This window comes from Primulina eburnea, chromosome 1, assembly GCF_022965805.1.
Source record: "Primulina eburnea isolate SZY01 chromosome 1, ASM2296580v1, whole genome shotgun sequence".
NCBI lineage: Eukaryota > Viridiplantae > Streptophyta > Magnoliopsida > Lamiales > Gesneriaceae > Primulina > Primulina eburnea.
In genome coordinates this window covers 59,473,017-59,493,378 of record NC_133101.1, presented here as the reverse complement: position 1 = coordinate 59,493,378, position 20,362 = coordinate 59,473,017, and the positions used below count along the sequence as shown (strand labels likewise).

The 20,362-nt window shown below is 34.1% G+C and overlaps 3 protein-coding genes across 3 annotated transcripts; 2 read left to right on the top strand and 1 right to left on the bottom strand.

The window, feature by feature from the left end:
* Nucleotides 1-1,453: 1,453 nt before the first annotated feature.
* LOC140835268 (receptor-like protein kinase HERK 1) lies at nucleotides 1,454-4,711 on the top strand. Its single transcript, XM_073200758.1, has one exon. The coding sequence runs from the start codon at nucleotides 2,088-2,090 to the stop codon at nucleotides 4,575-4,577; it is 2,490 nt and encodes an 829-aa protein (XP_073056859.1). The 5' UTR covers nucleotides 1,454-2,087; the 3' UTR covers nucleotides 4,578-4,711.
* Nucleotides 4,712-8,441: 3,730 nt separating this feature from the next.
* Nucleotides 8,442-8,864, bottom strand: LOC140809038 (uncharacterized). The gene has a single exon (XM_073166497.1). The coding sequence runs from the start codon at nucleotides 8,862-8,864 to the stop codon at nucleotides 8,442-8,444; it is 423 nt and encodes a 140-aa protein (XP_073022598.1).
* Nucleotides 8,865-14,472: 5,608 nt separating this feature from the next.
* Nucleotides 14,473-20,048, top strand: LOC140835261 (calcium-transporting ATPase 4, endoplasmic reticulum-type-like). The gene is made up of 9 exons (XM_073200753.1): nucleotides 14,473-14,650; nucleotides 14,843-16,350; nucleotides 16,697-16,769; nucleotides 16,851-16,972; nucleotides 17,263-17,547; nucleotides 17,648-18,031; nucleotides 18,303-18,412; nucleotides 18,849-19,077; nucleotides 19,157-20,048. The coding sequence occupies exons 2-9, from the start codon at nucleotides 14,923-14,925 to the stop codon at nucleotides 19,736-19,738; spliced, it is 3,213 nt and encodes a 1,070-aa protein (XP_073056854.1). The 5' UTR covers nucleotides 14,473-14,650; nucleotides 14,843-14,922; the 3' UTR covers nucleotides 19,739-20,048.
* Nucleotides 20,049-20,362: the final 314 nt, after the last annotated feature.

Genomic DNA, 20,362 nt, shown 5'->3' with positions numbered 1-20,362 from the left:
CTTAAAGAATCATGACAAAAACTTGTGTGAGACGATCTCACGGGTCGTATCTGTGAGACGTATATCTTATTTGGGTCATCTATGAAAAAGTATTATTTTTTATGCTAAGAGTATTATTTTTTATTGTGAATATCTGTCGGGTTGACCCGTTTTACAGATTAAGATCCGTGAGACGGCCTCACATGAGACTCACTCAAGAATCATACGCATAACCGACCTAAATACTCGATTAAATTAATATATGTATACAGATATATATGATTTTCCAGCAAATGATATTAGTTGGTTGGAATGAAAAAAATTATTAGTATAGAGTTTATGTTATTTTTATTGAATAATGATGTTAGGATAAATTGTTTATAATATTTTATTGATTTTTAAGAATGTTTAATTTGCTATTTTTTAATATATTTTTTTTTCAGTGTTCTGAACAATTTAGTAAATATTTATAATTTATTTTAAATAATTTAAATTTGAGAAAATGCAATTATATATGAAAATATGATATTTGGATAGTGTGTGAATATTCAATAATCTGACAAGTATGTAGATGAAGATGAAATTGAATATTGGATGAAGATTATGACGTGGATGAATATAAAAAATGATAATTAAGACGACCCATTGTTATCCATACTTGTGAGAGGTTTCTATCATTTAGCAAAACCTTGTGTGATACGGTCTGATCTCACAGGTCGTATTTGTGAGACAGATCTATTATTTGGGTCATCCATAAAAAAATATTACTTTTTATGCTAAAAGTATTACTTTTTATTGTGAATATCGGTAGGCTTGACACGTCTCACAGATTAAGATCCGTGAGACGGTCTCAAATGAGACTCACTCCAAACATTTTATAAAAGAGCAAGTCTCATGTGATATAATTTTATAGATTTATATATATATGAGATAATTTTATACATGCAGTGAAAAATTATATTTTTATCATAAAAGTAATAATTTTAACGAGTCGAATCATATTAAAAATTTATCTCGTAAAATTGACTTGTCACAAATTTTTTTTATATTCACACGATAACTTTCCACGAAGGAGAGACGAGAAGCGACAACAAATTATTTGTATCATAAATTAACGTAAACTAGATAAAGATATGCCTGCCAGTCAAGCCATTAATAAAAATTAATGCATCACTGTACCATTTAATGAATAGTAGTTCATATTCTTGATCTTTTGCGAACGAAACTAAAACGTGTTTATTATTTAAGTCTATTAAAATTAATATATATTTTTCTCTATTTTATAATTTATAAAACAAATTACTCAATGAATAAAGAATTAAGATATTGGAGTTTGGCCCAAAAGAAACCCACACTAATATTATATATATATATATATATATATATATTTCTATTTTATAATATAATTATAATTTATTATAAATTTATTTTCTTATGTTATTATATTAATTAGTCTTAGTAAATGTGCAGTTGCCTCACCACCTTCTTTCATCTTCCCAAACCTAAATCTACTCCATTGACGATTTTTACCTCTGCACTTTTCTATCTCATCTTCCCATCCCCAAAAGTCAACTCTCTCCAGCCTGACACCCATTTCCCATATTACAAGTGCCACATATTATAATATTCATTATTTGGCTTGCTTTCCCACTGTACCCCCTTTTCTGACGGGTTTCATTTTGTTTTTTAGCATTTTATATGAACAATAATTTTATATGAGCATTTTTTAGCATTTTATACGAACAATAATTCCAATCTGTTGTCTTTTTTAGGGGAAAAAGAGAGGAAACTTCTAGTCTATATAGGCATAGCTGGACGATGTCTATTCAGTCTGCCATGGTTTGCTGATGAGCTAGATTTTTGCTGTCCGGCATTACCTTTTGTCTATTTCGTGTCCAACAAAATCTGGGCATTTCTCAAATTTTTTTCTCTTGGAACTCATTCGATCAGATCTAAAGGTGCCATCTTTTTTATAAAAAAAAAAAAAAAAATCTTTCTCTGTTTTCTTTTGCGGGTGTGTGATATTTTATTCGTTTCCTGATGAAAAATATATAAGTTATTGTTGATTGTTTGAGCTCAAAGGGGTTGTATTTGTCAGACTTGTTGTGATGGCATGTGGGATTTTGAGATATTTTATTTGGGTTTTATTGATCTTGAATTTGGGATGTTGTTGTAGAGGATTTAATCCTGTTGATAAGTTTTATATAAGCTGCGGATCATCAAGAGATGTTACTGTTGGTAATTTTACTTATGTGGCTGATAAATCAGCCTCAAGATTGTTAACAACTCCACAAGATATTTTGGCTGATAGCAATTTGAATTCTATCACACCATCTGAAGATGCCCAGCTGTTTAGTACCGCAAGAATCTTTACTGGACCCTCCAAGTATACATTTTCGATTCAACAGGGCGGGAGGCACTGGATCCGTCTGCACTTTTATCCATTTGTGTACCTGAATTATGATATGAATACTGCTAGTTTCTCTGTTTTCTCCCAAAATACCATACTCCTTAGTGATTTCAGCCCCAAGAATGCAACCGTCAAAGAATATTCGGTGAATGTGGCGTCTGGAGAGCTTGTACTAACCTTCTCCCCATCGACTAATTCTTTTGCGTACATTAATGCCCTTGAAGTCGTTTCAGTTCCAGATTCCCTTATCACTGACGATGCGGCTCTTTTCAATCCTTCGGGGGCATTTAGTGGACTGGTGGCAGAGTCTTTTGAGACGGTTGCGAGGTTAAATATGGGCGGACCGTTCGTGTCGTTAGTGAATGATACATTGGGCCGAACTTGGGTTCCTGACAGAAGTTTCTTGGTGCAACCCAACCTGGCGACTAGCGTGTCCAGTATTCAGTCAGTTTCGTATCCTAATGGTGGTGCGACATCAGATTCTGCTCCACAAACCGTGTATGGAACTTGCACAAAGATGAATTCTGGAGATGATCCCCGTGGTAATTTCAATGTCACATGGTCGTTGAAGGTGGATCCAGGCTTTCAATACTTGGTTAGGTTGCATTTCTGTGATATAGTAAGCACATCAGCTAATCAACTCGTATTTAATGTTTATATTGATTCGTTCAACGTTGCTCAAGATCTTCAATTAAGTCTGAAAACCCCAGGATTGGCCTATGCGTATTATATGGACTTTGTTACCACGGTGGTTGTTAAAAATAGTATTAGTGTAAGTGTTGGCCCATCTCCTATTAGTGCTTACCCCGATGCCTTTCTCAATGGATTGGAGATTATGAAATTGGCCAACTCGAAAGATAGTCTAGCTGGGACATCCATTTTCCCTTCATTTCCAAGATCCAAGAAGAATGTAGGAGTTATTGTGGGGGTGTGTGTTGGGGCAGCGCTTGTTTTGATACTTGCCGGTGTTCTACTTTTCTTGCATAGGAGGAGGAAACAAGAACGTTTGGCCCAATCAAAAACATGGGTTCCTATATCGGTTAACGGGGGAAATTCACTCACTATGGGAAGTAAATATTCAACTGCAACAACTATTAGCAACGGTTCTAACTTGAGCTATCGTATCCCGTTTGCTGCAGTTCAAGAAGCGACAAAGAACTTTGATGAAAGTTGGGTGATTGGAATTGGTGGATTTGGGAAGGTTTACAAGGGTGTTTTGAGTGATGGTACTAAGATAGCCGTGAAACGAGGCAATCCCAGGTCCCAGCAAGGCCTAGCAGAGTTCCAAACAGAGATTGAGATGCTTTCTCAATTCCGCCACCGCCATTTGGTGTCCTTGATTGGTTATTGTGACGAAAAGAATGAAATGATTCTTGTTTACGAGTACATGGAAAACGGGACTCTCAAAAGCCATCTCTATGGTTCAGATCTTCCAAGCTTGAGTTGGAAGGAGAGACTCGAGATATGCATTGGATCAGCAAGAGGGATGCACTATCTTCACACAGGATATGCGAAAGCTGTTATTCATCGTGATGTTAAGTCTGCAAACATATTACTTGACGAGAACTTCATGGCTAAGGTGGCTGATTTTGGACTTTCTAAGACAGGGCCTGAGATCGATCAAACTCATGTCAGCACCGCTGTTAAAGGTAGTTTTGGTTACCTAGATCCTGAGTATTTCAGAAGGCAGCAACTGACTGAAAAATCAGATGTTTACTCATTCGGGGTTGTTTTATTCGAAGTTCTTTGCGCTAGGCCTGTGATAGATCCATCTCTTCCTAGAGAAATGGTTAACTTGGCCGAATGGGCTATGAAGTGGCAAAAAAAGGGACAGTTGGATCAAATAATAGATGCTAATCTTGTCGGAAAAATAAAGCCCGACTCCCTCAGAAAGTTCGGGGAAACGGCAGAGAAATGCTTGGCTGATTATGGAGTCGATAGGCCCTCGATGGGAGACATTTTGTGGAACCTTGAGTATGCTCTCCAACTTCAAGAAACAGTCATACCAGATGATCCGGAGGAAAACAGTACGAATGCTATTGGCCAGTTGTCCCCAGAGGTTGGTGAATTTAGTCGGGTCGACTCCAGAGCTAATGCTACCCAGTTCGAACATTCAAACGTGGATGATCTTTCCGGTGTTTCGATGAGCCGAGTTTTCTCACAACTAGTAAAGTCCGAGGGTAGATAAAAGGCGTGTAGATCATATACAACATAATACACTTTACATCTTTTCCTTAATGTTTCTTCTATGTTCTTACCAAACATTTGGAAGTTTGAAATCTTGAATTTGCTTTGTGTTTATATCCTTTCGGGATTCTACAATCTTTACACTTACATCTGTTTTCGGTTTGTGTATTTGGTGCATATATATATATATATATATATATATATATATATATATATATATATATATATATATATATATATAAAGAATCCATATTTTACATAATTATGTTGATGTGATTTTTTCCTATCAAATTTTGCATCTAGTTTATATATTGATAGACATTGACCAATCGCTTACCTACATTTATCAATAACATAAATATTTGGGCATAGTGAATTTTTTTAGATATATGATGAAAGTCCCTTAGAAAAAATAAGGTAGAGTCCTTTTACATAAAGAAGCGATCGACAAACCCAACCAAATCTTGCATTGTAAGTTTCATAATTACCTGCGTGTTTAACTTAATGATTATATTTTTCTGGTTAGCCCTTCTCTTTTTTCCCTAGCAATCATATGATATCCACTTCCTTCATTGCAAAAGATATCACTGAATTTAAGGGGTAAATTATGCAATTAATTATTACGCATTAATTAATTTATAAAAGTTTGATGACACTTGTAGCTTCCAACTAATGATTAGTATGTAAATGATAAAGAAAATGATTGTGGTAGAATGAATTAATATGGGGTAAAATAATATTATGTTTGGTAAGATTTTTAAGTGTAGGATAATTTTGAATTTTTTGATGAAAAGACGAAATTGTCCTTCCCCTTCGCGGCGGCGTCAATGGCGGCGGCGGCCGGCCAGAAATGGTCCGTCGGAAACGGCCGGCGGGGGGGCTGCGGCCGGAAATTTCGGCCGGCGGCGGTCGTTGAGACGGCGGGCGGCGACGGGAAGTGGTGGTGAGGTAGGTTAAATAATCACGCGTACCAAACGAGAGATAAAGTAGGTTAAATAATATAATCCTACTTTATCCCTCAAACCTAAATGGGGCCTTGGAGAGTAGTTAAATTAAATATAAAAATACGTCATAGAAGATAATTTAGTGAAAAAGTCAAAATTTTCCAGTTACATTTAAGACTACTCTTATGAGAATTTGCAAATTAAGACCTTCACTTTTAAAGTTTAAGCACTTTGATGCATGAGTTAAGTTATATTACATAGCCATTAGCCAACACAAATTTTTTCCCTAGCTTATGGTGAATGATCAACCTTTTCTTTTCGGATACGTGTTCAACGATCATCCCACGAGTACTTAGACATGAAAACTTTTTTTTACTTGACTATGCAAAAAGTTAAATATGAATGATATTTTGGTGCTTCGATGAGAAATCATATATGGTTTGAAATTCGACGACTTTTTACGCAATAAATTAAATAAAAATCGAAAAACTATATATAGTTTTGGCTAAATTTGTCAACTTGGCAACGACTTGTAGATTGTCACTTGTGGTGGTTTGGAGCAATGTTGGAAACAATGGTGGGGAATTTTGTGATGAAGTGACAAGTGAGAGCTGCGTTGGACTATGCCTTTTTTTGTGCACTATGTGAGATTGAAGTCATTCACGGCATGCAAATGAAATCTCTTTCTTGGAAGTCTCTCTTAAATTCCACTACCACTTTTTATCTTTAATTTCACATTTAAGTATTGTTTGTTGATTTTAGTAATATTATTAAAGATTATGATTATACTAGAATTGACCATTTAAGGGAAAATTATATTTTTGGTATTGTGACTTGAATGTTTTTTATTTTTTTTCATGCTATCAGTCGATTTATGATCATTGTAGTATTTTCTCCTTGGAGTGCTGACATAATCTTGGAAAGGATAATGCATCACTCAAAATTGGTGATATGACGATAGACATTGCTGATGTATCTAATGTCATGTCAACATTCCGACGAAAAATGATTAAAATTAAAAAAACAACAATAGAGTGGACAAGATAGTTTGGACTCGCCGGATCAGCCCTCCCCGCCATATAAATAGGTGGGTTGGGTAGATAAAATACCGATATGCTAAAGTTGGGCTGGTCTAACGACATGTTACGGCAGGTTATGGGTTGACTTGCTTCGTCGACCCGTTTTGTCAGTACTAAAAAAATTGCAAATTATTGAACTATAGACGGTAAAATTAGCAATAATATGACGAAAATAAAAACCTTACAATTTAAGTTACCAAAGATATATTAAAATAATACAAGAATTTGAAATCGAGATATTTCAAATGCAAGCTGATTGAATATTCTTTAATTTCACGATTTTCGAAATTATCCCTTTGTACATGAAAAATAATCGATACACTTTCAATGATAGGAGGCATATGATATCTTTTATATTTTCTTTTAATAAAATGACTAATGGAATGTGGCCAAAACTAGAAGAATAATTCCATCAAAATATAATCCAAATTATGTGAGTGGAAATTGGATTCAGCAGCCTAGCCATTGGAAAAATCTCACGCCTTATTATATTGTTTATTTTATTAATCTATTCGCCTAATATTTTAAATCATATACTGCCTTATCTTTCCTATAAAAGTTGCATATTAATTTCCATGTACCAGGATATTAACCATCATTTAGTTATGATATATAATTAATGAATTAATTTGTAAAAATTCATCCAAATCTCAATTAACAAAAGTAATCTATAACATAAATGAATCGTATCAACCATGATTATGTATCGAGTGCACTTGTCTACCAGTTGCAAATCACTATGTCAACAAATCACATGCAAAAAAAAAAAAAACCTAATCGTGGCAATTGTTAAGCCCGAATTTTGTAAAGCACGCGAACAATGAAAGCTCAGTTGTCAAACTTATAAAAAAAACCAGTTGACACTCACGATTGAAGAAACTGACCCACGATTAATCATGATTGGTGATCATGGAAGATGACCAGAACTGCTCAGATGTGTTTATCAAAAACCAACAACAAATATCAAAAGAACTTTCTCGATAAAAATTCATCAAAAAACTACAGCAAAGTATCTGCATATTCTCTCAACTAGCTGTTTTTCAGCATTATCTCTAGTTTTCTTGTAAAAATGTTGTTCGAGTTCCTAACAACAAAATTAAATTTGATATTGTTCATTGATTATTTCTGTAATTTTCATTATATTTATCAATAAAATTCTTAGTTTTGAAGTCATATCGAGATATTATAACGAACGATCGCATCAGAACACACAATATTTGATAATAAAAGTCAGATCATTTCATATTTTGCACGATTACTTATCTGACACGTCCATAAACTTCCATGATAAACAATAATGAGTAGGTCTCTTGTGAGACGGTCTCACGAATCTTTATCTGTGAGACGGATCAACCCTACCGATATTCACAATAAAAAGAAATATTCTTAGCATAAAAAATAATAACTTTTCATGGATGACCCAAATTAGATACATGTCTTACAAAATTCGACCCGTGAGACCGTCTCACACAAGTTTTTGTCAACGATATTAATTAATAGTTGTCTTCACTACTTTTTCTAATAATGAAAGCAACATTTTAGAAATACATAAGCATGATTTGCAGAGAATTGTTTTAATTTTTTTGAATTTACTTAAAGCGTAAAAAAATAGCGACAGAAAGTTTCTGATATATAAAACTAATAATTAAAAAACAATGTGGATCTGTGAGCAAGTTTCTTGACAAAAAAATCTGGATGAATCAACTCCTCTTAATCAACAAAACTCCATATGTCAATTAAATTATCGATCCATCAAAATCAAGAAATCACAAGATTACCTTATCATAATTTAACTTAATAGGAAATTTCAAAAAGGAAAAGAGAGAAAGAAAAGCCACACGATCAATAGGCAACATCAATCTCGGTGGTGCAAGACAGCAGCCGCCTGAAAATCGATCTCAAGGCGGAGCATGACACCATCTTCGCCGTCTCCATCCGGGAACTCCTCTTCCTCGTCCCGCCGCTTCCGCGGGACTTCGTCGTCGCCTCCTTCTCCTTATTAGCTTTGCCAAGGCACTTGATCGTCTTTTCGTCATCTTCTTCTCTTGAGAAGTTGTAGCTCCTCAAATACAACTGCCTGCATGAAAGACTATCGACCACCCTCGGGTGACCGTACATAGAACTAGTGGATCCCCGGCGGACCTTGGAGCTCATGGACCTCACGAACTCGGCATCGGATTCCGGCCACTTGTAGAGGTTGACGTAGGTGGCCCTGATCGGAACACGGGCATCGCTTACACAGCTTGATATACATGTAGAGGCCATGGTTTTCAGCTCCCGCTGGAGAATTTTTTAATATCTTAACCGATCAGATATGTAGTAAAAGTTGGTGTGTCTGGTGCGTGTTTTTACGAGAGTTTGATGAGGCGGGACAGGACTACAGGGTGTATGAGAGATATTGGAGATGGCCAATGGTAATTTGGCATCATGTGTAAGTGGGATATATAGATCAATGATTTTTACTTTTAGTTTTACATCAAAACAGATATGATAAAGAAATCTCTCTTTTTCCTGCACATGATATTTTAACATTTTGAGGATAAATTTGTAGAAATAATTGTATTTTGGACTTATAATTTTATCATTTTTCGATTTTGATAATCATTATTATTAAATTTATGTTTTAATCATGTATTTTTCGATTGTTTAGAATTTTAATCTTTTTTTATCGAGAGTATTGATATGATATTAACGTCATATCAACACTGTATCGGCGTCACTTAAAAAAATCTAAATTTTTTTTTTTAAAAAAAAGCAAACTAAGAGTGAAATTCGATATGATAAATGATCAAAATGCAAAATACAGAGAAAAGAGCAATTTTCCCAAATTTATATATCAAAGTTACACAAATTTGTTTCAATGTTTAATATGATGCATGCATTTGTTTGATTGACATTGATAAAACTATACACTCACACTCACACTCACATAGTATATAATAAAACTAATTGGATTATCGTTTAAGGTTGGATATTTCAAGGGAAGACAAAAGTCACGCTCTGCTGTGATGTACTATCTAGCGTGCAAGTTACTTTTTGTAATAATAATAATAATAAATAAACAAATATATAATCTGTGATTTATGAAAATGACCATTTTCATTTAATTGAACTTGATCTATCGATTGATCTGATCAGGTGGAAAGTGAGATTTACGATCACAAGATCGAGTTATACAAGAATGTGCTTCGATTTACGTACACTATGCGTACTGATCCATCATGGTGCGCGTTAGCATCAATGATCGATTCTCAGAATTGGGCGTCGGATTCCGGTCTCTTGCGCAGGTTATCCTTTATCATAGGTGGCTCTGACCGGGGCACCATCTTTGGATACGTTGCGAGTCGAGTCCATGTTTGATTTTCTTGCCGGAAAATTGAATCAAGTGTTGCTTGCTTTAATTTCTTGAAACAATTATAATTGTGAGGGTTTATTTTTACGTAAAGAGCTAAGTAGAGTATATATAGGTTTTGCGGTGGGCATGCATGCATGCATTATAATCGGCTTAATTAATTTCTTCATTGTAATAGAAGTGAAAATCTATCAGAAATTCTTAGTTCTTTCTCTGTTTGATTTTAAATTAAAAATAAATGAAAGTTAAAAAAAACTTATTAGACTAGTTACGGACTTTGACTATGTACATGATAAAAGCCAATTAGATATTAATTTTTTGCAATTTTTCCTAGTGATCAGACAATTAATCTTCATTTTTTTTTTGAAAAACCAATTACTTTTTATAAACCCTTTTCCGTTAAAATCCATAGGTTAATGAAGAGCAACAATATAATTATATTTTATGTTATTCACAAACTTTTCTTCTATTAACGGTGATGGACCAGATCAAACTTCTTCATGGACCTTAGTATTTTGAGATGTGGACTCATGCTAAAAAAATTAGGGACAATAGAATATGTTACCTATAACGCTAGAACAATTATATTGTTTAATTTATATATATATATATATATATATATATATATATATATATATATATATATATATATATATATATATATATATATAAATATGTGTAAGACGGTTTCACGAGTCGTATTTTGTGAGGCAGATATCTTATTTGGGTTATCTATGAAAAGTATTATTTTTATGCTAAAAGTATTATTTTTAATTGTGAATATCGATACGGTTGACACGTCTCAAAAATAAAGATTCGTAAGATCATCTCACAAGAGACTTAATCAAATATATACCTACAAACTAAGTTGTAAGATTAATCATAGATTAAACAATTTAATATGCACTTTATTATTATCACTGTAAGTTGTAAAATTAAACAATATAATTATTCTAGCGTTATACGTAATATTTTAAGAGAAATTGATTAATATAAAATTAGACTCTAATTCTTCAAAACCACATGCAAGCAAAGGTCTAACATGCACACAAATTACACTAACCCAACAATTTCTTTGTTCAAGATTCAAATATGTCAATTTTGTGATATAAATCTCATATCTGATTCCACTCATGAATTTTTTTTTATCCCAAAAATATTATTTTCCCTCTAAATATATTAAAAAAATTAGAGGAGGTAAAAACAAATTTTAGAGAGAAAAATGAAAAAATAATATAATTATTTATAGTTTTCTATCTTTTAAAAAAATCTAGGGGACGGCTACACCCACCGACCTCCCACCGGCTCCGAGTATGAGTTGAGTTAATAAATCGAATAGAATATCGATAAATTTGCTCTATGAATGCCCATACACGAACTACCACAGATTTAAGTATTGAAAGATCAGTGAATAAGGCTCGGCGTTTGGAGCGTAGATCCGGTGTAGATAAAGTGATTAATTTAAAAAAAATACAATTTTATGATTAGTCCGTCGAGAATTTATATCAACCAATAGATATAAAGTCTGGCCTATTTTAATACGAGGTGAAGTTCGACAATGACCCATTAAATTATTACACATGTAAGCTTAAGCTTTCAACGAGTTATTTAAATATATTTATTGTTGGTTGATTATTGATTTAATTATGATTTTTTAATTAATGCTAGCCAGAGCTTCTAGGAAACATTTCTAGATTTTAATTGTGTGCTTTCGAATGTTTGTGAATATCAACTTCAGTAACTTTATTTAAATTAAAAGTCGAAAAAAGAATTAAATGTTTTTTTACTTATATTTTTTTCTCTAGGATTTAAAATTAAAGTTGATATTTATATCATTAACATATTTATCATATTACATTTTATTTTTTTAATAATATTTTTGGTTTTTGTATAATTTGAGAATTTTTTATACATATCTTGTGTATAAAATACGTACAATTTTTGTCATTTTTGTATTTTTGCTATTAGCTTTAGATTTGATCTATTTCAAAATATTTCACATTTTAATTTCTCATCAACTTCAAAATAATCTATAGAACAATCAGTTTAAAATAAGAAAAACTCTCTAAACACTCTTAATCTAGTATTTAAATTATTGGAATTTAAAAGTATTCCGGGGAATACATACAAAGGAGAATCGGATCAGGTGGTTGATTAAAAGTTATGTTTCAATCTGTGAAATAATTGTAATTCATGTATTTTAAGAATTATATAATCATGGATATTAATTATATATTCTATTTTATTAAAACTGATTACATGATAGTAACCAAATAGAAAAGACGTCAATTTTTTTTACAACTTTACCTATGATAATAATATTATACTTTTGTTTTTGTTTTTGTTTTTTTTTTACTTTCAACAGACACTTTTATTTTTATTTTTCCGCGTCTGCAAAATAACTAGTTTAATCAGAAAAAAGTTCACACACACACACACATATATATATATATACATATACATGAAAATAAATATTTTTAATACGTCGATGTGTTGTATAAGCAGTAGGTACGTAGTCACTATTTTCAACCGGAATAAAAGAGTGAAATTTCGCTAGAAATTTATTGCAACTAATTGACTTAATATAATGGACCCATGGTTTTGGGAAAAGAGGTCATAAGACGTTATCGTGTGAGATGGGTTTACCGGGATTAGAAAGAGTGAAATTTCGTTAGAAATTTATTGCAATTAATTGACTTAATATAATGTGACCCATTATCCTGGGAGAAGATGTCGTAGCAAGACGTTCTCGTCTCACATATATTTATTTATAATTATAATAAAAAATAATAACTTTGACATAAAATTAATAATTTTCATAGGATGATCCAAATAGAATATTCGTCTAACAAAATTGACAATGAGACAGTCTACAAAAGTTTTTGTGTTCGAAAATTTCTAAAGTCTAGATAAATTATATTATTGTCGGGAAGTCAATGGACGTGATATTCTTCTGCATTGGATGGATGAAATTAATCTAGAACGAGATATTAGATACGAGTAATGATTTGAATATGGTTGTCAAATGATATCAATTGGGTATAACTAAGGAATAACTCGTAACATACATAATATTTCTTCTCATTTTGTTGTCCTAGATTAGACTTAGATTGATTGATTCGTCGTAAAGCGATTTGATTCTGTGAAGAATTTAAAAAAATGTGTTTCAATTCGTATAGTTTGAAATCTATTTAAATTACCATTAAAAATTGCCTAACATGATATGAACGAAAAATCAATTACTATAACAGATAATGAATAAATAATTTTATGTATTCCAGAGAGTTCGAAAATATTTTTTTACTGACCCCAAATTCAAATTTAAACTTGGAAATTTAAAAGAAATTTACTCTTATTTTGGTCACACAAATAGTTGTTTATTAAAATAACACTCCCCTGAGCTACAAGAAAATAGCATCTCAAGAAGTAATATGCTTTTGGTAGAAAGGTCTCCATTTTCTTTATTTATGCTCAACGAAAGCCCCTCGAAGTTTCCTTCATTTATAATTTAATAATTAATGATAATAATTCCATGTCTGTCTGTTTTTAATCCTTCACTATAATATGGGAGAGCATCCGACACCCTGTTCACACCCACAGCACGTGCCAGATGTACTCACCACTCACAATGTGCCACGTGTATACTTGATGGCGTGGCATCAAATTTATCCACGCGGGGTTTTATGATTGGTTCCAATCCGTGGCATACGTGCCACACGAAGTCAAAAGTCTCTTACTGGGGTAAGAAAGTAATGACTATGCCCACTCCATAAGTACTTGGAAAACCAATTTTGCCCTCTTATTTTTTCAAAAGTCAACTTTTACAACATATATATTTTGTGATGAAATAATTATAATTTTAGGTAAGAAGCTAAGTACAATGAACACAAATTATAGTCTAAATGATATTTGACATAAAACATTTGAACTATATTTTAACATATATATTTTGTGATGAAATAATTATAATTTTAGGTAAGAAGCTAAGTACAATGAACACAAATTATAGTCTAAATGATATTTGACATAAAACATTTGAACTATATTTTAACATTTACATTAAAAAAACGTAAGTATTTTGTTAGATGATGTCACTGATATATATTTGTGAGACGAGTTGACTCGATCTATATTTATAATAAAAAATAATATTTGATATCATATATAATAATTTTTTGCAAAAAACTTTTGTAAGACGGTCTCATGAGTCGCATTTTGTAGATAGATATCTTATTTGAGTCATTAATGAAAATATTATTTTTTATTGTGAATATCGGTGGGAGTTCTCACAAATAAAGATTCGTGAGACATACTCATAATTTTTTTAGATCAAATGAAATTGAATAATTATCTCATAAAATTGAACGATTTCATATGAGTTTTTTTGAAAAAATAATAAATGAAATATAGTTTAGAAAATTTTGGAGTGGTGATAGCACAAATTTATATTTGATCAAGCTTCGAGAGGCTCTCTCGCTTCATGGGTTGTACTTTGTCGTTGATAAAGAATACAGATCTCGGCGATATATATATTATTCCTTTTCTCCCAATAAAAGAGGAAGGAAACCCTACGTCTGGAGATACGAAAAGAAAGCGATTTGAAACCCTCTCACACTCTTCATCTCTGTTAAAATTCGAAGCCTGGTTTTTTTTTTTTATCTAGGCGATTCGAAGAGCCGCTATATACATAGTTGAGTTGGTTAGTGGGTGTCCTGAGTAATTTTACACCTCCGTTGAGTTTTGTTTTTAGTTTTTGTATGTGTGTGTAATGTTGTGGGTGGATCGATCGGTTTTGAGTTTTCATTGTATGGTTAAATGTTATGTAATTGCGTTTTGACGGCTTTATTCCTGATTGTTTGAAGTTTTTTCTGTTGCTTCGCTCTATTTACAGGTCTAATTGTTTTGTGCCATTCGAGGGGTTGTTTGGTTCGACTATTCTTTCATTTGGTGGATTGATTTCTGATTCGTTTGATGGGTAAAGGAGGGCAAGATTATGGTAAAAGTGAATTGTTGGATGATACGAGAGAGCAGAAAGGAGAATACTATCCAGCTTGGAGTGAAGATGTCAGAGAGTGTCAAGAAAAGTATCAAGTAAACAAGGATTATGGGTTGTCGGCCGATGATGTTATAAAAAGGAGGCAGATTCATGGGTTCAACGAGTTAGAGAAACATGAGGGGCCTTCGATTCTAAGGTTGATTCTCGATCAGTTTAATGATACGTTAGTGAGGATTTTACTGGTGGCAGCGGTAGTATCCTTTGTGTTGGCATGGTGTGATGGGGATGAAGGTGGTGAAATGGAGATCACAGCTTTCGTGGAGCCTTTAGTTATCTTCTTGATATTGATTGTGAATGCGATAGTTGGAGTTTGGCAGGAGAACAATGCCGAGAAAGCTTTGGAAGCATTGAAGGAAATCCAGTCAGAACATGCGAGTGTTATTCGAGAGGGTAGAAAAATTTCCCATTTGCCAGCTAGAGAGCTTGTTCCAGGAGATATTGTTGAGTTGAGAGTTGGAGATAAGATTCCAGCTGATATGAGGGTTTTAAGTTTGATTAGCTCAACCCTCCGAGTCGAACAAGGGTCATTAACTGGAGAAAGCGAGGCAGTGAGTAAAACTACTAAGGCTGTTGCGGAGGATGTCGATATTCAGGGTAAGAAGTGTATGGTGTTTGCTGGAACGACTGTGGTGAATGGGAATTGTGTTTCTTTGGTGACACAGACTGGGATGAGTACAGAGATTGGAAAGGTGCATTCACAGATTCATGAGGCATCCCAAAGTGAGGATGACACGCCTTTGAAGAAGAAGTTAAATGAGTTTGGAGAGGTTTTAACGGCTATAATTGGTGTGATATGTGCCTTGGTATGGTTGATTAATGTAAAATACTTCCTTTCGTGGGAGTTTGTTGATGGTTGGCCCAGAAATTTCAAGTTCTCATTTGAGAAGTGCACTTATTACTTTGAGATTGCTGTTGCTCTGGCGGTTGCTGCTATTCCTGAAGGTTTACCCGCTGTCATCACAACTTGCTTGGCCCTTGGGACGCGCAAAATGGCTGCTAAAAATGCACTCGTTCGCAAGTTGCCGAGTGTTGAAACCCTTGGCTGCACCACTGTTATTTGCTCTGATAAAACTGGCACTTTGACCACTAATCAAATGGCAGTAGCAAAACTTGTTGCTATGGGTTCTGAGGTGAATAAGGTTCGATCATTTGATGTACAAGGGACTTCTTATAACCCATTTGATGGTAAAATCCAGAACTGGTCAGAGGGTCAATTAGATCCAAACCTCATGATGATCGCAAAGATTGCTGCTATTTGTAATGATGCAGATGTTGAAAATTCTGGGCATGAAAAATCTGTGCATTTCGTCGCCAATGGAATGCCAACTGAAGCAGCACTTAAGGTATTGGTTCTTTTAACCATTAAGTACCAAGTTGTATGAGTAAACTACATCATACTGAATTCCAAAGTGGCGGTCTTATCGAAATATTGCATTGATATTTGTTGCTCTTCTTGTTAAGCTTCTCGTGCAAGCTTAAATTAGGGCCTTAGGCCCAGTTTCTAATTTCTGGAAGTCCTGACTCCTGTAAACGAGCAAGCAGTTCTTTTTCTGTCATGTCCCATCAATTTGCAAATATTTCTTGGCCGTGCATAATCAGCACAGTTTCAAATTTTACATTCTCGTTACTGCCTATGCGTTGGCAAGCCAAATATTTCATCAAAGGTGGTAAGCGTTTGATATTTTTCAGGTTCTGGTGGAGAAAATGGGCCTTCCACGTGAGTTAGGTTCTAGCCCCTCTTCTGAATATGATGGTGTTTTAAGTAAGTTATTCTTATGCTTCACAAAATTATTTTGAACCAGTTGACTTTATGCTGATGCAAGTTTTAACTCGGTCATCTAAGGGTGCTCCTACAAATGGAATAAAATTGAGCAGCGGATTGCTACCCTTGAGTTTGATAGAGATAGAAAATCCATGGGGGTCATTGTAAGTTCCATCACAGGGAAAAAGTTGCTACTTGTAAAGGTACATCTCTTCTCAGTAAATTCCAATCATTATCCATGACATTCTGTAAAAAAAAATTCATTGTAGAATATGACGATCTGTAAAAAAATTTCATTGTAGAATATGACAAAACTGGCATTAAAATATTGTTGTGTGAGAAGTTTGCATTTCATTGTGTCCATTGTCTTTCATGTTTGTTTGACAACTTAGGGAACAAGTTTTGGATTGCTTTGATTTCTACTCTTCTTTCAGTGTTTGATTTGTGTCAAATCTGTTTGATGAGTCAGGAAAATATTTATTCAATATTGCAGGGTGCAGTTGAGAATTTACTGGAAAGAAGCTCCTATGTACAATTGCTTGATGGCTCTATTGCAGAATTAAATCAAAGTTCGAGGGGAGTTATATTAAAGAGCCTTAATGAAATGTCAACACGTGCATTAAGAGTTCTGGGTTTTGCCTACACGGATAAACTTCCAGAGATTTTCACGACATATAATGGCGATGAAGACCATCCAGCTCATGAACTCTTAATGAACCCTGGAAACTATTCCTCAATTGAGAGCAAGTTGATCTTTGTTGGTTTAGCTGGTTTAAGAGTAATTTTTCGTGTTTACCATTCACTAATATTTCTTCTCTTTCTTGCGACTGAGAACAAACTTCTTACTGACCTCCATGACGTTCTTTGTATTTTCTAAGGATCCCCCAAGGAAAGAAGTATCTGAAGCAATTGAGGATTGCAGAACAGCTGGCATTCGAGTTATGGTCATCACTGGAGATAACAAAGATACAGCTGAAGCCATTTGTCGTGAAATAGGTGTTTTTGGGCGTGATGAGACAATCAGTTCAAGAAGTTTAACAGGAAAAGAATTTATGGAGCTTTCTGCTCGTGACAAAGATACGCATTTAGCACAAAGTGGAGGGCTTCTTTTCTCCAGGGCTGAACCAAGGCACAAACAAGAAATAGTGAGGTTGCTCAAGGATTCTGGTGAGGTTGTTGCAATGACAGGGGATGGAGTAAATGATGCACCTGCCCTGAAATTGGCTGATATTGGGATAGCAATGGGCATTTCTGGGACTGAGGTGATCACATTAAAATAAAAAAATCAAGGCCAAAATTTTGTTCATCAAATGTTGTCGAACATGTGCCTTGGGTATCTTGTGTCTTCCTTGCATATTCAGTGTCCTATACTTCCAGTACAGCTTTGTTGAACTGTCATATTGCATTTTTGCGTTTTGTGATTAGAGGCCTATCTGAACACCATTGTAGAGTTTTACTTGTTTCAGGACATATTCAGTTGTACAAGTGGTAAATTACCCAAATTTATTTCTTTATTCTTCTCCGGCCTTCTAGGTTGCAAAGGAGGCTTCAGACATGGTTTTAGCAGATGATAATTTCAGCACAATTGTTGCAGCAGTTGGTGAAGGCAGATCTATTTATAATAACATGAAGGCTTTTATCAGGTTAGAATTTGTACTAGCTGTTCATTCCCCATCATATTCATTTTTTATTTCTCAGTAGTTTCTATAAGAGCAAGTATAATTTTCTATATTTTCGAAAAGTCTTTTATAATCAAATTATCGAATTAAATTGTTATATGAGTGTGGAGGGTCAAGATTGATTAGGTAGAATGGCAAAGTCGCAGCAACACAGTTGCAGAAAGAGAGAAATTTAATCATAAAAGAAGAGTCCGTTTCTTTTGTATTGCATAAAAGAACTTGCAGTTTCTCTCAGTGGATTGGAAATATTTTGCTTCACATCATTTTATTAGATTGTCTCATGCAAATTAAAAAAAAGGGGATACAGGCGATTTTATTTTTTAGCTTGCCGTTAGTGATGTTTTGCCTAGCCTAACAATCCTCCCAAGCACACTGTACGTGAATTGTTTCTCTGTTCCAGGTACATGATCTCCTCAAACATGGGCGAAGTTGCCTCCATATTCTTAACTGCCGCCTTAGGAATTCCAGAGGGTCTCATTCCAGTTCAACTTCTGTGGGTTAACTTGGTAACTGATGGACCACCAGCTACTGCATTGGGCTTCAATCCACCAGACAAGGATATAATGAGGAAACCACCTAGAAGAAGCGACGATTCATTGATCAGTCCATGGATTCTCTTTCGTTATTTGGTAAATATATGTTCATAATTTTATAAAACTCACATCTCTCATCACAAAATTTTGGTACTTACATGTAACGATGATCCAGGTGATTGGATCATATGTTGGCTTAGCTACTGTCGGGATATTCATCATTTGGTACACACAATCATCTTTCTTGGGCATCAACCTCATTGGAGATGGCCACAGCCTTGTCACTTATTCTCAACTAGCCAACTGGGGCCAGTGCCACACCTGGCAGAATTTTTCAGTCTCACCCTTCACGGCTGGAACACTGGAGTTCAAATTTGATAACCCGTGTGACTACTTCCACGAGGGCAAAGTCAAGGCCATGACCCTCTCTCTCTCTGTATTAGTTGCCATTGAAATGTTTAATTCTCTGAACGCACTATCTGAAGACGGGAGCCTCGTATCAATGCCTCCCTGGGTCAATCCATGGCTCCTTTTGGCTATGTCGGTCTCATTTGGTTTGCACTTCTTGATACTATATGTACCTTTCCTTGCTAGAGTATTCGGGATCGTACCTCTCAGTTTAAACGAATGGTTGTTGGTTCTGGCTATCGCTTTGCCTGTGATTTTAATCGATGAAATCCTCAAGTTCGTGGGTAGATGTACGAATGGGATCCGAACTTCAAGTGCAAGAAAGTCTCCAAAGCCCAAAGCAGAGTGAAGAAAACATAACATATTTTTTCATATATTATTTCGCATGGCCCTCTACTCCCAACCCATCTCCATATGAACGGAAAGTAGAATAGGAAGCAAGGGGTTTGCTTTGGACTCATACAGATTTAATAAATTGGTTAGCCATTGTAAAAACTTTGAGATGTAGGATGGAATAGAAGTTTTAACCCGTTTGTTTTAACCCGTTGTTTAACCTTTGGAAATTTGTGACAAGAAACTAATTTCTTTTTACTTATATGTCACGAGAATTATGTCATGGAACAAAATTTTTATAATGCACTATTTGTTTTGAATTATTCTTCGTATTTTAGTGGTAACAGCGTAACTAAATGATGTCCGCCGCAATAAACAAATTTATTAATTGAAAATTGAACACAAAATATGAGGAAGAAAAAATATCTGACATAATTACACGTTACACAAAATTATTATTATTATTAGATATAAAATACTCCAATATCATATCACAAAGTCTAAACAAAACTATATTTGCATAAATACATTTTGGGTGCCAAAAAATACTAATATAGTAAATAATAACATAAATTAAAAGACAAAAATATCCCTGATTATCAAAAAAAAATATACTGTTTTATTATTAAAGAAGGTGATA